Consider the following 17,977-nt stretch of genomic DNA (forward strand, 5'->3'; position numbering starts at 1 on the left):
GTTCTGTCATGTTTGCTTCTAAAGGGAAAGTTCTGGCTTGGTTTGAGAGGATCCACTTGTCCATCCTTCTTGTGCTGCTTGTTCAGGGTGCAGTTAATTAGCTTTTAACCTGATAGTGTCACACCAATGTAAACTAGTAGTACAACCTTCCTACAGAAGTCTAGCAGAACTAATTCTTTGGGGTTTGGAGGCAGGATGAGTATCATGAGAGTGTATAATGATTCTATACAGTTTAAGTCTGAAGGGCAATAGTCTTATTTCATTGTTTTTCCTTGCTCTGCTTTGCAGATAGGAGAAAGGAGTCTGGGCCCCAAAGTTGGCACTGTTTAATGTGAGCTGCCCTGAGGCTTTATTGCGATGGGGCGGCATAGAAATGTTTTAAATAAACAAATAATAAATAATGTAGCTGCTCCTAGAACTGTTGTGCATCTCAGGATAACTGTAGGCTAACTTTACTCCTTCTTGGTGGAATAGGTTGATCACTGTCCTCATATGCTTCTGGTCTCCTAGATTAATGAGTAGAAAACAGCATTTGTCATGAACCTTGCTGTTGAGGACACTCAACAATATTTGGAAGAGGCGAAATTTTAAAATAGGTCGCTGGGAACTCAGAAGAATAATTGGGTTATTGATTTATGCAGTGGTTAAGATCAGTGGCGAGTTAGCTTTGGCTGGAAAAATCTATCCATGAGACATAATGAGGAACCTGGTGACTGTGAAACTTTGGGTTTCCAAAGGCACAAATTATACCTGAACTCCCACACTGGTGTGACAGCCTTTGCTGCACCCTGTGGCTAGCTTGCTTATGAAAATCGGTGTTACCAAAAGTCATATTGTTCTTGTCTGGAACATATTGTGAAAGTTAGCGGCTTGAACAGTTTTCCTATTGAAGTGTGAAGCTTATGCTCGACAAAACATTGGCTAGCGACAGTTCAAGGCAACTGGGAAAGCTGGGCTTCAGTGGGCAACCTTGGAGGTTGGGACTTGGGCCACCTGACCCGAGCTGCCATCTGGCACCAAATTGTTAGAGAACTTTGATCCACGCAGTGCTGCTTGGTTTTGACTTGTGATCCTTTCTGTTTTAAGCTCCTTTAAAGGTTTTCTATTATACTTTAGTGTGCATCTGTCTTACGGCTTTATTATTATTGTTTATTTCTTGATTGCAAGCATTTCTATCACGTCCTTCCGACAAGTGCTCAGAACGGATTACATAATATAAAATTACAGTAATACAGTAATAAAACCCCAGTTATTAAAACAATATAAAACAGGACATCATAAACTAAGAAAAAAGAAGGGGAGGAAAAGAATAGAAAATACGACTGTGGCGAAGGAAAAAAGAAAAACATCTTAAGACATCTAAAACCGTTTAAAAAAACATCTTTAAAATTTGCTTTGTGAACTTCGCAGAGAGCTTTGGCTATTGGCTGGTATCAAAATACAATTAATTAACCTACCTAGTATTCTGTAATAATAGAAGTGTATGTTTGTGTACTGTAGCTACAAGAGTTTGAAACCTAAACCCCTGAAACTTGGCGTGCAAATTACAGGGACTCGAGTAGTGTGTACTTGGGCTTGCTTTGTTTTTTATAATGCATTCAATCAGTTTAATTTATTCAAGTGTGTGTGTGTGTGTGTACATCAAGCCTGCAATAGATCTGTCTATTCTATCTGAGTTCCCTTTATATACAAAGCTTTCATAGGGGCATAGATACTAAAAACACAACATTAAACTAATAATAAAATCAGTAATGAAACACATTTATGGTATTATTTTTAAAGCAATAGCAAAACTTACTTCTACATAGTCTTTATTGTTGCTGCTGCTTTTGAATAGCCAAAAGCAAGAAACAGAGCGTTGGTACGGAGCCAAAATGAAGCAGGGCACAGTTTCAACACTGCGAGAATAAAGATATTTGCTGGTGCTGGAAAGTCAGCAAACTATTTATTTTTTATTTATTAAAAGCTTTTGTATGCCGTCCTATTATACCAGATCTCAGGCCGGCTTACCATTTTTAAAAGGACAATTAAACAACAATATCAATAATAAAACAGAACAAAACAATAAATCAAACAGAGCGACTAAACTAAGAAAACCATTAGAGTTTAAAATACTGTTTAAATAAAAAGGTTTTGGCCTGGCACTGAACGGAGTACAAACTTGGCGCCAGGCGTACCTCTCTGGGGAGTACATTCCAGAGTCTGGGCACCACAGCAGAGAAGGCCCTACTCCGAGTTGATGACCTTTTCACCTCTCTTAGAGAGGGTTCCTGGAGTAGGACTTCTCCCATGGATCTTAAGGGGTGTGAGGGCATATAAGGAAGGAGACGTTCCTTCAGGTATCCTGGTCCCAAGCTGTTTAGGGCTTTATAGGTCAAAACCAGCACCTTGAATTAGGCATTAGGTAAGCCTCTCTAGGGAGGTGATTCCATAATTTGAGCCCCCCACAGAGAACAGGCCTACTTATGAATAGCCACCCATCAGATTTCAGCATGTGGGGCCACCTGCATGAAGACCTCAAGTAGGCCCTTGGGGTATGAGCAAGACCCTATGGGAAGAGGTAGTCTTCTAGAAGTGATGGCCCCAAGCTTTGAAGGGCTTGGTAGGGTATCACGAGTACTTTCAATTGCATCCAGAAATGAACCGGGAGCTAATAAAGACAGCCCAGTCTGTGTGTCATGTAGTCATAACAGCCAATTCTGGACAATGACCTAGTGCTATATTTTAAAGGGACTTTCTGGATTGTCTTCAGAGCATTCTGCATGTTGCAGAAATCCAACCGGAAGGTTCCTAGGTTACGGATCAGTGAGTCTGACTGTTTTGGTAGTTTATAGCTGGTGTATCTACCTAAATTTGTAAAGGCCCTCTGAGCCCCAGAGAACCTTGTGGTGCTTGCAAGAATGTTTGAGTTCCAAGCATCCTTGCGCTGCGGACACGATCCATCCTTTTGGGAGGTTGCAGCCCCTTCCAGAACAGGTAGAATTGCTCACCTGGAGGGAGTACTGCCCACCAGCAGTTCCACCATCTTGTTTGGACTGAGCTTCATCCAGTCTGTTACTGTGGCCGGGCGCTGCATCAGCACCTCTGCTAACACGCCTGAATTCGAGGAAAAAGAGAACTAGAGCTGCATGTTCATCCACCAACTCGAGTCAGATTTCTCGCCATCAGCAGTCCTTTGGAGGCAGGGAGCAGTCGGAGGGTCAGCAGTAAATGCCGCTTTTCTGCTGCTGTGAGCCATTCCCCTCAGGGACGAAGTGGAGCAGTTCCCCCCTTGGGGCAATGGAGCGGGTGCCCCATGGCAGGGATGGCTTGCAAGTAGGCACAGCTTCATTCAGAGACGGGGACCCAAAGTATATAACCCTGACACTGGCATATACTAGCTTGTCGGCCTCGCCATATCACACCACAGGCTATTCCAACCTGTGCAAGTCGGGGTATAGGTATAGGTAAAGGTTTCCCCATGACGTTAAAGTCTAGTCATGTCTGACTCATTTCAGTTTCCTGGCGGAGAGAGCCAGCATTTGTCCTCAGACAGTCTCTGTGGTCATGTGGCCGGCATGACTAAACACCGAAGTGTGCGGAACGCTGTTACCTGCCCACCGAAGTGGCACCTTTGTATCTACTTGCATTTGCAGGCTTTTGAACTTCTAGGTTGGCAGGAAGGTCTGGGTATATTTACCACCAAATAAATGCCCCTAGTATCTCCTCTCCCAGTTTCCCTGGGCTACTTGGTTTCTGAATCCTGTGATGCCAGTGAGCTGGATAATCCAGCCCCTCTCAGAAGCATAAGACGATGACGGCTTGTGAAATATAAAACATGTATAGTCATGTATCTTCCCCAAGAACAAACAAGAACTGTTTGTTTTTCTACTCCTAAGCTCTTTATTCTGCCAAGTCACCTTTTTCCTTTTCAAACACCACCTCCCTCTAATTTGCGGCTGAGGAGATGTGTGATTACATCGATAAGACCGATTACAGGTTGACAAAATTACTTCCCAGCAAGTAAGTACTAGATGATATGAAATAGTTTGGAAGTCGTTTCTTGATTCTTTAATTCTTTAAATGTTTTAGCCTACTTGTTAGAGCAAAGCCCTCACCTGCTGACTTCCACCAAGTCCCAGAAGCGCAGTGTGTGCAACACGTAATTGTTAAATTCTAGTGCAAATCAGAATTTTACTAAAAGCCTCTGGGTAAACAGAAGTATAATTCTACAGCACAAAGAATGCAATATTAATAGTGACATGCTAAGAATTGCGATTCAAACCAGGGTAAGGCTGCCGTCTTTTAACCCCTGGGAAGTCCTCTCAGGGCTTTAGGAGACCACCAACTTTCCCCTTTGTGGGCAGTGACGATGGTCTGGCACTGGGGAAAGCCGGTGTCACCATCCTTCCTCCATGTTGGGGCACATGGGAAGGCACAGCTGGGTGATTTTGGATCCATGAAGTCCTTCTGTGCCCCCAGGAATGGTGAAAAAATGTCTTCGAACTGGAACTGCCCTACAGGATGGGGCAGTGATGAGGGCGTTGGACTGGGGACCAGGGGGGTCCGGGTTCGAGTCCCCGCTCAGCCAGGGAGATCACTGGGTGACCTCAGTCCCATCACAGGCTCTCAGCCCAGCCTACTTCACAGGGTTGTTCTTGAGAAAAGGAAATGAAGCAGGGAAGAAACTTGTAAGCCACCTTAGCATACTAGAGGAAGAAGAGGTGGGATATAAATCTAGTGTAATAATACTCACTTGAATCCAGTGGAAGAGTTGAAAAAACGCTCTGAGACTGAAAAATGGGGTTTTAAAAAGCACGTGTTGCTTCTGTGCTGAGCAACAGGAGCTTGGAATGGAAGGCTTGTCCACTACAAGTTCTTGTTTGTTTGTTTGTTTATATTTTTCAATTTATATCCTGCCTTTTTCCTACAAAGGGCTCAAGGCAGCTTACATCAGTCTCCTCCTCCATCTTATCCCCACAACAACAACCCTGTGAGGTAGGTTGGGCTGAGAGGCTGTGACTGGCCCAAAGTCACCCAGGTGGCTCCACGGCTGAGTGGGGACTAGAACCCAGATTGCCTGAGTCCCAGTCCCATGCTCTTACCCACTACACCACACTGGTTCTTCTTTCCCATCCTCACAGGATGGCTCTGCTGAGCTGTTTGAACCCACTGCAGCACCGTTTCCAAGAGCAGCACCATGATACCTTTCCAAAGAGGTAACAGCTTGGAATAAACAGGGCCTTAAGAGCCTTTGTCTGTGGACCTTGATATATGCCTCTCAGTTCTGCAAAGGTGGAATCACAAACCAAGCCCTGTCCCTCTCGCTTGGCCAGGTTAGCTGATTTTAGCTGTGGGCACCATGGAGCTGGGCTTAGGATATTGGCAATGGTTGAAAGTGCTCCTTCATGCAACCAGGCTGCAAGCTGTTTAGGATTTTCAAGGGCATTTCCAGCCTTTTTAGATTGGACCTCAAAACATGTGGACATTCAAGGCAATGTTACAGTGCTGTATGGTCTGCTCATCTTGTTTGGTGAGGCAGTAGACATTTCTGAACACTGAAGGAAGAGCTCATTTTATGACCATAATCCAAATGTCACTGGAGCAACCTGATGCCTGCCTTCCTTATTTAAAACATTTATATACTGTCCACTGCCGAGGTCTCAGGATGGCCTTACATTAAAACAAAGTGGAGCACAGCATCCAAATTGATTTTCCATACATTGAAACCTCACATTAAAATCAGACTCAAGCCTTAAAATAATGGGAAAATTAAAAGGATTTAGCCAAAAGGTATAAAGTGCTGGTGCCAGGTGAACCTCTCTGAGGGGTGTATTCCCTAGATGGGCACCACCACAGAGAAGGCCCTTCTCCGGGTAGCCACCCTCCTAATCTCCTTCAAGGAAGGCTCCCAGAGAAGGGCCTCCAACCCAGATCTTAGGAGGTGGGCAGGCACATGGGGAAGGAGATGCTCCTTCAGATATTCAGATGTGCATCTTCTCCCAGCCCTTGCCCGCGTGAGTGACGGGGTGCTTCTGAGCCTTGAGGCCTCATAGTCAAAAGACAGTTGACAATCAGGGAAGCAGAGGGCATGGACACGAGGCCATTCTTTTTGTTCAAAGCCCTGAGGAGGTTCCATGACCTTGAAATTAAGTCAACATTCTTCCCTGCTCTCAACAGTATTGGTTCTGCGTGTGGTAAATGGGCAATTCACCAAGGGGGCCTGCCAGAATTATGTAAGAGGGCGAAGGAGGGTCAAATGAAGCATGAGTCATGTAGATGTCGGTTACCTAGGATGGGAAAAATATCTGGTGTGATAAAGAGAGTCAGATGCAGCCTGGGAATCAAATTAAAAGTATTGTATTTTGTTTCTCAAAAGTACAAGACTCTGGGTGGGGTATGTGCCATGAGGAAAAGGTGTTTTTTTTAACACTCCATGGCTTGCTGAAAAGTTACTCCCCCCTGCAGTGTGAGCATGCTTGTATAATTTAATTGCACGAAGATTAATTGATCAGTGTTACTGAAGACTTGGCCGGGATGGGAAGATAAAGCGAAATACAAGCTGCCTCTTTGCTACTGGAAGTTTGCATCTTGCTTTGTCACAGTAAAAACAAGATCCCTTTCTGTGAGATTTCACGTCTTTGAACTTGAAGAGAAAGATAATGTGCTGTTCATGATATGGTACCGATAAACAGCAGGGGAAGAAGTCATTATCATCTCACTGCACTGTGCTTACAGCTCAGGAAAAAGAGCATTAAAGATAACGGCAAAGTTGGCCTTTGACAGATTTCTTCACTGGAAGGGGGAATTGAGCCACCGGTTCTGCTGCAGTTGAACTAGAATGAAGCCTCCCCCCCCCCCCCGCAACCATGTTGGAATAGAATTTCCATTGTTTCAGTGCCAGGTATACTCAATTTTACTTTGAAGACCCCACGGGCTTCTTTGGTCTCTGCTTCCTGGTCTTCCAAACTGGCTCTTTAAACTTCTGATATACTGAGTTTTGCTGCAGTTTTATTTCATTTTATTCTTTTAAACTGTTGATAGTTCGCTGTCTTGGGCATTGCTTCTATGCCGGAGTCCTTGTAGCTAAGGTTACCATTCCATTCTGGGTAACTTTGGGGACTGCATGCCAATGGGGTGAGCTGGGCAAAACTGGACAGTCCAATCCCTCACAAAATAGAGGAGGGTCTGCTAGTAATTGGGAGAATGCCAGATGCAGCTCGGAGGCAGGACCGGATGCAAAGGTCCTGCCTCAGTCAGTCATCAGTCGCACATAAACGATGCTCAGACGCTGCATGAACTGAACGGGGGAGTCATATCTTTACGATGTGTGATTAGCAAATGAGTCTGCCCGATGGCCGTTTGTTACCTACGATGGGCAGCCAGCCCTGTGTTGGACACTTGTGCATGCACCCAGGTGGGGGAGTCTCTGCCTTTCATCTTTTCAGCCTGGTGTTGACACTGAGCCCTTGGGCAACTAAAACAAGGTATTGTAAGAAGACCAAGGCTTTTCTTTCCGAAGGTCAATAAGGCTTTGCTTTAATCAAATGTCAAACATTTCACCAACTCGGGCAACTCCCTGTACAGGCCGTTCTGGACTGACTCTGCTATAATTAGCCCTCATGTGGGCTTCTATACGGGCTGATTCCAGACATTCTAGTTGATTGGAAGACGCCCACAAAAGCTTCCCCATTTACTTCAAAGGAGGAAGCAGATGCAGCGTGTGTGGGACTGACTGGGCAGTGCTGACATCGCTGAAGCCCAGCCAGATTTGTATCTATGAAGTGGCGCATGGGTTGTCTTTCCATGGAGTCTTTGATCAAGATACGCCAAGGAAGGGTAATGGGGGGTCCTCCAGATGTTGCTGGATTTGAACTTCCACCCGCTCTAGCCAGCCCGGTCAATGGTCCAGGGTCATCTGGCCTTGAACACCACATTTCTTGCACCCTGGGCTTTATGATCAGTCAGATCCCAAGAGCACCGCTCTTGCTGCACTGTTACCATTTCGGAATGCCATTGGGGGAGTACCATATTTTAATGCTTGTTCATCAAAAACAAAGCACAAGAGAAGTGGTACAGCTCCTTCCGGCCCTTAAAAGGCAGGTGCATCAACTAGAACCCTTTCCCATGACCTGTTGTTGCTCTTTGTGTGTGTTCCATATCGGGCTGCATTCAGACAAGGTCTTCACACACTGCATAGTTAAACTAGGGGATTCACTGTGATGGCCAGCAGTTTGGACAGTCTTAAGATGGGTTAGACCCTGATAGTCATATGCTACCTCTAGTATCAGAGGCATCTGTTGATGGGGAACAGTTGCTGAGGCACTTGTGCCGGAGGTTGCCTTGTGCTCCTTTCCTGCTTGCAAGATCTTGTGGGCAGGTGGTTGGCCATGGTGGGAAGAGAATGCCCGGTTAGATGGACCTCAGGTCTGTTCCAGCAAAGCTCTTATGTTCCTCAGGTCTCCCATGCATACAGTCTAGCTTAAAGTTCAACATGGTGGTTTGCTTAGCACATGGCTCCTTCCTTCTTCCTTCCTTCCATCTGTCCTTCCGTTCTGAAGTGTTGATGTGTGGAAATGGTCTCTTGGATGATTATACCATGCTTTGGGTGTGGGAAAAGAACAGCAGTGCTGGTGAGGGTTTATTCAAGGCTGAGGAAAATACCAGTCTTGAGAAGATGCAAGAAGATTGCTTCTGTAGTTCTCGATGCCCAAAGATAGATGGGCATATAACTCCAGAACTCAGCCTGTGGTCCAAGAACAGCTGCATCTGAAGCTGGACTTTTAGAAGGAAGACGGCTTGCACCCATGTGCATGGATCCATTATTCAAGATCTCATTTAAATTGGAGGGGCCAGCTGGAGCTGGGTCTGGCAGCAAAGCCCTGTTCAGGTTATCATTGCGCTCAGGCTTTTAATAAACACGGACGGGTCAGGTTTTTCGTTTTGTCTCCCCACCTTTTTCAGCTGCTCTGAGCCTTCAGCGGTTGTTGGACTTTTGGTTGGGGTGTTCTGGCCGAGTGTTTCATTCACGGAGTGTTTTTAGGGCTTTAATGAATTTGTATTGGTTTTGCTGAGACTGGTTATAAAATCGCCTTGGAAATTTTCATGGAAAGTTGGAATAAAAAAGTCTTAACTAAAAGTTGTGATGCAGCCTGATGTCCAATGCAGTGTGTGGGGGTGTGTCCAAAATCCAAGTGGGTGTGCTCAAACTTTGGGTGCATAGAAGCTGGATTATTTTGAATCTTTGCTGCTTCGGTGTTTTTATGTATTTATTGATGTTTCATCTGTGCAGATTTTCATCTAACACAAAAACAGAAAGCCAGAGCAGTTTACAAAGGAAGAAAGCTTGCAGCACTCACATCAGCCTTGCAGACTTCCCCGGTTGGATTCTGTCCGCTTTTCATTTGGAAATTGCATCCTAACACATCCAGAGAGGCCCAGGTAAGGAGCTGAGGTTCTGTATCCAACTGACATCCCCAAAGAACCACTCAGAAACAAACAGATACTGTACATGTGTTTGTAAGTACCTGCTGCATCATTGGACCTGGATCTGACAGATTTCGTGGTGCTCTCTCCATGTTGGAATGCAAGCCAAGAGTTTCCACAGCAGAGGAGAGTCAGTAGTAAAAGAAGCTGTGCAGTTAAATCATGAAGCCATCCGAATATCCAACCATTTCTTGGAACTCATGTTCACACCTCTTTTTCCACAGTTGACTGACTTCTTAGGATACCTCTTTCTTGGGATGAATATCTTCACCCACTGTGGAAAGTCAGGAGTTGTTACTCAAGGACATGTACTCCTTTCTAGTTAGCGTAACCCTGCTATCACCCTTCAGTTGGGAACTTTCCGAAGTTGGCGGTACAGCGGTGCTAGAGAAAGCCTAGCCTCCCATCCTGCTTTTGAATGTGTATATAATTCTGTAGAAGGTCATTACTGAAATGCTGTGTAAGGCTGGGACCCAGGCTTAGTATTTTAATCAGAGGATATCTTTCAGACAGGTAACTAAGAGCAAGTCCCACTTAAGTCAGAGTCACTTCTAAATGGACACGCCTGTGCTTGTGCTAGGCTACAAGCCTATGCATGCCTACTTGGGAGTAAGGAAGCAGTCTTTGCTTCTGTGTCTGTAAGGATGGATTGTTTTGACTTGCAGGGTGACTCTGACTCTTGCGAATTGGAAATATTCCCGACCAAGAAAAGAAGAGCCCCTGTGCTTTAATGTTTAATACTGAGCATTAAGAACATCTTTTCATTCCTTTACAGGGCTGCCCATAACATCGTGCAATACATTTTCTAGGACTGCAGTGATCAATGGGGCTTGATTAATCGCTGCATTTATATGCTTCTGATTAATAGGACAGCTCCCTGCCCCCGTTTTTAGTGAAGTACTTACAGGAACTGCTCATAACAAGCAACATCTTTGAAGAGGATTCTCTCTCTCTCTCTCTCTCTCTCTCTCTCTCTCTCTCTCTCTCTCTCTATTTGAAAATCAAGTACTTTTGTTGTTGCTGCTTTGAAACTTGTTTTAAGGCTCATGCAAATGTTAATGGATGTACAGATGTATTTGTTTGTTTATTTATTGGACTTGAATGCCACCCTCTTAGCCATAAGGTTTTCTGGGCAGCTCATGACATGTTATGCAACAATTTAAAAAGTACAATTTATAAAACATGTAAAACAATATATAATATAAACAACCAACAGTAAAAATAAAATCAATAATAAAAATAGACATAAAATTGAACAATCAGTAAATTAAACTATATAAGAAAATCTTAGAAAAAATATATTTAAACATAACTAAAAGGTACAACTGGTGCTGAAATCATAAACGGAATCATAATGTGGCTGCGGTGATTGAAACGATTAAACTCAGATCATGATTGATCAATTAAGATTCTTGAATCAACAAGTGAAGAGCCTGCAAAGATTTTTACTTGCCTTCTAGTGTTTGGCTGCAGAGAAAGGAACAGGAATGGAAAAGCAGGATGCTAATCTTATAGCAAGCTACAATTTTTTAAAATTTTATTTATTGGGGTATTTCTATGCCATCCATTACGGTTCGTCTCCGGATGGCTTACAATATAAAACACCTAATAGATGCATCACAATAACACACGACTGAGGATAAAAACATTAAAATATTTAAACTTTAAAATATTGGGTAAATACAAAGGTCTTGACCTGGTGTCAAAAAGCGTATAACGTTGGTGCCAGGTGAACCTCTCTGAGGAGCGCACCCCATAGCTGGGGCGCCACCGCAGAGAAGGCCCTCCTCTGGGTGTTCTCTCTTCTGTCCTCCTTCAAGGAGCAGGGCCTCTGCTGCAGATCTTAAGGGGCGATTTAAGAGAGATTTCTGCTAAGGGGACTAGCAGAAGAGGCTGTGGTCTTTTCTCACCAGCATCCCTGCTTTGTGGTTCTGCTGGCTATGGAAGAAGACTTCCCTCCTCCAGAGGCAAGCACAGAATGAGATGGAGTCCCCTCTCTCACCCATCCTTCTGACGTGTCTGCGTGGATTCCTGATTGCCACAGGCCACCAGAATGGTTAAGTAGATGGCAGTTCTCGGATCTTTTCAGTCCTTCCTCTGGAATAATATCAGAGTGCATTTAAAGGATTTCAGCTCAGAATGTTGCAGGGCAAAGTCAGTGTATTAATAATCGTTAAGAAATAGACTGCCATGTTTGAGGCCTTTGTTAAAAGAAGAGGAACTTCGTGTTAAAGGGAGAGCGGTGACTCATTTGCTTGGGAGAGAGTGGGGCAAGGGGGTGCCCCTGTTAAATAATATTTACCTTGACTCTGAAGAACATACACTTCTTAAACAAAGGCACACCTGTTACACTGAAGCCTTTGAAAAAACTCTGTCTCCTTTTCTCCTCAGTGTGTCCTGCAGAACATTCATCTCAGAGAATCGCTGACAACATAGGAAAGATGCCTGAATGAATGCAGGGAAAGAGCAAAGCGCTTTCCCTCCACAAGACAAATAGCAATCAAGTCTCGAAAAACATGTTTGGAAGTGTTGATGAGTAGCACATGGCTTTGGAGTGGAGGACGGCGAGGAGGAGGAGGAGGCGGGTGCTTCTCTTCCGATTTATGCTGAGATCCGGAGGACTCAATCCTTATAAGAAGAGATGCTAATGCAGAGCTCGAGCCAATCAATGTGGCCAAACAAGGCAGACCTGACGGCAACTTGACCCGCGGGAGGCAGCGCGGAACTGTGTTGCCTGTTGTGAAAGAGAGGCTCGGAGGCAAACGAGGATTAAAATGCCAGCTAAAGGCAAATACTTCTTCAACGAAAATGAGGACTGCAAGATCACGGACCCTTTGTACGAGAAGTACCGCTACGCGAGCCAGCAGCACCCTCTTCTCTTCTTCCTGCTCTTTATCGCCGTCGCTTACTGCACAACTCTCATCCTAGCTGTTTCCATCTGCAATGTGAGTAATCGGCAGCGCTGGTCAGGCGTTTTATAGGCTCTGGAGCGAAGCCCAGAAGTTACAGTCAGAGATAAAACCATCTGGGATAAGAAGGGTGTCAGAAACTTTGCTTTGTGATGGTGCCCTTACTCTGGAAGGCGTAAGTTCCTTGAGAAGTTAGGAGCCAAATAGAAAGGTGGTCTCTTGCACAGAGGGGATGCGGGATGGAGAAGAAGTTTGCCAAGGAAGTTGCTTATTCTAACGGTATTTGGGAGTCCCGTTTCAGGCTTCAGTCTAATTGTTTTCGAAATACAGCATTCTCTGTAGAAAATGCTTGTTTAATACCAAATTGTAAATAGTTGAAGTGAAATTCTTTTCACAACACAAGGTAGGTTTCAGAGTTACTCTTTTATACTGGTAGCAGAGCATAGACTTGGCAGCAAAATGTTGCATGAAGACATTCCTGGGTTCAATTTTTTACATCACCAATTCAAAGGATTCTAGCTGCTCACCCTGCATCTAGTCTAAGATCTCTGGTACAGGAAAGACCAGCCTGCAAGATCATGGAGCAGATACGGGTGGGGGCAGAAGGTTGACTGGGATCTACTCTCTGGGTGATTTGTAGTAGATTACCAAGGATCTCTGACTACCAGCTGTTGAACAGCAACAGCAAAATGAGGAAAGATTGTGTGTGGGAAAGACTGTGAATTCTGAACAACTCTCTGGGCTCAGAATTCTTTAAGTGCATTTCGTTTGTTAGTGAATTACAAATTAAAAAGATGAATTTGTGCATGTTGGAGCAGACAGTTTTGGCTTAGGTGGACAGAGAGACCAGATCAGAGAAGACAGCTTCTTGCGTTCCTTGTGTATAACAGGGTTATTATGCTGTGCCTAAAACTTCAGGTGTATTGCGTTTAAAAGTTTGCAGATGCTGTGGAATGGCAGGCTCAAGGTTGCGACTGGGTAACGTTTTCTTTATTTTGAACAGGCGGCGCAAGAGCATCTTACGTTCATCATCACAGTGAGCAGTGCTCTTGTGGTTTTTATTATTATGTACATTCTGGTATATATCGAATTCTTCTTCTGGTGCCGTCTGAAACTGTTGGCTGTTCTGATTTGGATCTGCTTGCTGGCCATTGGATATGTGTCTATTTTCGACAAGGGGAAAACTCACCTTGCTGCATGGGAACAGGTATTTATGCCTGTTTATTAATTTACAGTGTATTAATCTGTCACCTGGTTCTTCCCCCAAGAGCGCAAGACTGGATAAATGATAGCTTTCCCCAACCTCTGGTACTCCGTGTGTGATTTAGACTTCCAGCTCCCATCTCCTTGACCATTAGCCACACTGGTTGTGGTGGATGAGACCTGTAATCCCAAACATCTGGTGTTGGAAAGGGCCGGTATGTGGACGCTTCCCTTCCCCCCCCCTCCCCCCCCCCCTCCTGACCTCCTCCTCGTGAACTCGGCTGGATAGTGCCTGACAGAAAAGAACGAACCCAAAGAGTTGAACTTCATGGATGAATGGAAATTTACAGCTTAGTTTCCTAAGTCTAAGTTACTGTTGTTCGTTGTTGTTGTTGTGATCATTATTGCATTGCATTGCATTGCATTGCATTGCATTGCATTGCTATCCTGCTGATCTTCCTGTGAGGAGTCCAGAGCGGCTTGTGTAGCCCTCCTCCATTTCATTATTTCAACAACAACCCTGTGAGGGGAGTTGGGCTGAGAGTGACTGGCTGAAAGTTACCAGTGAGCTCCATCACTGTGTGGGGACTTTGAGCCCAATCTCTTGGGTTCCCCATCCAGAGCACAAACTTCCATGCCGCATTTGCTTGGCGTTTTATCCACTCTGGCACATGCACTCTCTCCATAATACTGTGTTTCCGTAAACACTTTTAAAAATCCATGTTTAAAAGACATGGAATGCCTTCAAATTTAGGGCAGTCTGGCTATCCCTAGACACTGCTTATTATGCAAATGGACATGATTAATCACCTGCAGGGTGGAGAATCGTTTAATTATGACATCAGTTTGCAAAACTAATGCTTCTTTGATTACGAGCAGTTAGGGGCTCCATTGAGAATTACAGATGGGGATATGCCTGAGAAATGTTATCTGAAACTGGGGGGGGGGGGGGGAAGGGGGGGGGAGAGAGAGAGAGGGAGAGAGATTGGTGTTGCCTGCCTGCCTGAAATGGATATTAGGAATATACACAATAACTTTGTGTATATATTGTGTGTGAGCGTGGTTCTAAGGTATTCATGGCCCCTGGACAGATGACATCATAAAAGGCTTTAGAGCTTCTCATTAAACTGGGATTATGTAAAAATGAGAGCCGTTTGCTTTACAAACTGCCTGCATGCAAAAATGTGTGTGATGACCAGAACGGCAACTTTTCCAGTTGCACGTCACGTGAATGCTGCTTTTTCTTTTATTGTTATGGTAATATCCTAGCCTTCCTTCCAAGAAGTTAAGGTCACCTTCCTGGATCCGCGGTGCCTGGGTCGTTGTCTTGTTCTGACAGCCATGCTAGGAGGCAGATTAGAGCGAGTGGCAGTGTGTTTGCATCTTGTGTTTGCACCTCACTTTATGGGCTCTCCTCCAAAACTTGGCCTCACTCCCCATGATGGGCATGTTCCTCATCCACGTGTAGAAGGACCAGTGTATGTGTTACATTCACATCCTGCCTTTTCCTCCAAGGAATTTACGTCATTGTAGGAATTGAAGGCTGATGTGAGATAGCTTTAGCAGAGAACCAGCAGCCCAATCTGCACAGGTCCAGTGCCTGTCAGGGTTTAAATAAGCCCTGCTGGATGACAGCATGAGCGGTCCCCTGCTGTGAATATCCAAACCCGGGATGGTTGGGCAGTTGATGCAGCTTGTTGTGGCATGTGAACCTTGGATGGAAGGACAACCCAGCCAGAACCCACGTGGTAGAGTTCTGGTTGGATGGCTCACCACAGCATCAAGCCCCTATTCCTGGGTCCTCATGATACAGCTGGCCACAAAACCTGCCCATGGTGGCTTGAATATTTGCAGTGGAGGCTGGCATGGGCGGCAGCCTTCTGTGGATTAGTTAAGCCACGGTGGCTACCGGGAATCATGCGAACCACCCCACCGATTGGCCTGAGGTCACCCAATGAGGCCAAGTGAGGACTTGATGGCCAAGTGAGGACGCGGCACCCGATTCTCGACACCTTGACTTGATGGCCAAGTGAGGACGCGGCACCCGATTCTCGACGCCTTGACTTGATGGCCAAGTGAGGACGCGGCACCCGATTCTCGACGCCTTGACTTGATGGCCAAGTGAGGACGCGGCACCCGATTCTCGACACCTTGACTTGATGGCCAAGTGAGGACGTGGCACCCGATTCTTGACACCTTGACTTGATGGCCAAGTGAGGACGTGGCACCTGATCCTCCCACTCCAGCACTAGCTGTCCCACTCCACCGTTTCTCAGTATACCTCTCATTTTGTTTAGTTCTCCGAATGTTTTTATGAGCACTGCTTCCTTTGTAATGCCTGCTTTCCTCTTGTAGTGAGCATATTTCATGATTTTGGGCAGGCGCTTGAAAAATAAGCCTGGTTCTTTTGCAGGTGCCCTTTTTCCTGTTCATCATCTTCACGGTGTACACCATGCTGCCCTTTGGAATGAGAGAAGCTGTGATTGTCAGCAGCGTTTCAGCGTTGTCCCACATCGTAGTCCTGAGCATAGCTGTAACGTCCGGTGACAAGAAGTATCAGAAGGACCTTGTGTATCAGGTAAGGCAAGAGTTTTAGAGAGAGAGACGGGGCTCAAGTTTGCTTCCTCTCCATTGCTCTTCCACCAGTAAGCAAGCCCACTGAATTCATGCAGGACTTTGCGATGGAAGTGGGTCTGTTACCTTTTTAAAAATGAGTTTCATGTACTTGTTTTAGAATTGTATTCATTAAATTTGTTTGTGGTTGTAAGCCACTGTGAGAGCTGTTTGTGGTATAAAACTGCAATGCAAGTCAAATAATTGAATTATCTTTTATGTATCCATTTTGATATTCCACAATTCATTTATTTATTTCTGCACCATCCTTTAGCTGCAGCTCTCTGGGCAGTGCCACAATCCAATTTGAACAAATTTGCATTTTAACTTGGTTCAGCATATGCATTTTAGTCAATGGGTTTAGTAATGGGTTTAAATATGTAAATGGATAAAAAACAGGATTTCTCAAAGTAAGAAGAATGTAGTCTTTGTCTGATAATGCATTCATGCCTGAGAGAGGAAAGAGAAATATTTTTAAAAGAAAATGCTGGCAATTTTATAACATAAATTTAAAATATTTTTGAACCACTCTGGCTGCCCAGTTAATCCAGTGTACTCCTCTAGTCTATTAAAGGGCTTTATTATATTAATTTAACTGGCAGTTGATCATTCATTACAGTCCTGTTCTTTACACACTCAAGCACATTTGTTGGAAGGATGTGTGGCGGTTAGAAACACTGCATCCTTGATTGAAATTTGCCTTTCTCTGTGTATATTTGTTGTTCTTAATTGTGCTCCAGTGCCAGCACTGACTGTTACCCCCTTGCCGGCTTTGAAACCCTGGCAGCCTTCTTTCCAAGACCCAAGCAGAATCGTGGGCAAATCCAGAAGCAGTAAAGCAAATATTCATTCAAGTAGGGCCATGAAAGGTTTTGGAGGACGAGACTACTGTTTTGGAGGTCGGACACTGTCTGCAGAAAACAAACATGCACCTGCTGAGTTGGACTGTACCACTTATTTGGAGCAGCAGGTTAATCAGTCCTAGAAAACAGATTGCAGAGATGAAGCGTATCCTGCATTTTTGTCAGTTTATTATTTTTAAGAGTCCTCCTTTGGGAGAGGCAGGGATCTCCTTTACAGTTTTATAATTTGTGCTCAATTCCAGACGGAAATATTTTTTGTGTGTGGAGAGGACTGGGCGTGTTCCTGAATTACTTGGAAAAAGGAGTTTATCGTGATTTTATAGCAACGAAGAATATAAACCAGCTGGCCAGTGAATTTTCACAAATGTTTGGCAGCACCAGTGTCTAGTCATACAACTTTTGAAATCTGATAAACAGCTCAGTACCCAGAGGCAGAGGCTCAGTGATTCAGAACCTACATGCTTGAGGTGTGTGTGTCATGTCTGTGTGAGTGAGGTAACTCATTTCCTTCCCCTGGATGGAGGCTTTTTGGTTAAGTGATGCAACTCCTTCTGTTTAACACTTTGCTTTCCCTTTGGTACTGGGGAATCTCAGCTTTCTTGGGACAGATTCACCTGGACTTTTGATTACTGGTTTGTTGTGAAATGCCTTCTCCATATCCAAACACTACATTGTCACACTGAGCTGCATTAGCTCAGTTTCAGTCCTCTGCGGAAATGGGTACAATTTAAATGCTAGGAGAAAAACCAAACCAAGGCAAAGGAGGAAAAAAAAACTTTATGGAGCCCTTTGTCCCTTTAAAAAGAAAAGATCAGTTTGAATCAAGATGCTCAGCAACCTAAAGGAAGCAACCTAGGAAGATCAACGTTATGGAAGGGCTCTTTAATAGGTTGGGGCCGGGCTACATCTTACATAGGAGAGATG

At 44.6% G+C, this 17,977-nt stretch overlaps 1 protein-coding gene across 3 annotated transcripts in view; it reads left to right on the top strand.

Moving 5' to 3' along the window:
• The first annotated feature begins 9,271 nt into the window (after positions 1 to 9,271).
• ADCY7 (adenylate cyclase 7) overlaps positions 9,272 to 17,977 on the top strand; it is a 46,157-nt gene continuing 37,451 nt past the window's right edge. For all 3 annotated transcript variants that reach the window (XM_044427567.1, XM_044427568.1, XM_044427569.1), the window contains exons 1-4: positions 9,272 to 9,420; positions 11,857 to 12,410; positions 13,378 to 13,581; positions 15,991 to 16,155. In XM_044427567.1, coding sequence (XP_044283502.1) covers positions 12,240 to 12,410; positions 13,378 to 13,581; positions 15,991 to 16,155 — 540 coding nt within the window. In that variant the 5' untranslated portion in view covers positions 9,272 to 9,420; positions 11,857 to 12,239. The remainder of the gene's footprint in view (positions 9,421 to 11,856; positions 12,411 to 13,377; positions 13,582 to 15,990; positions 16,156 to 17,977) is intronic.

This window comes from Varanus komodoensis, unplaced genomic scaffold, assembly GCF_004798865.1.
Source record: "Varanus komodoensis strain SLA01 unplaced genomic scaffold, ASM479886v1 scaffold19, whole genome shotgun sequence".
Taxonomy (NCBI): domain Eukaryota; kingdom Metazoa; phylum Chordata; class Lepidosauria; order Squamata; family Varanidae; genus Varanus; species Varanus komodoensis.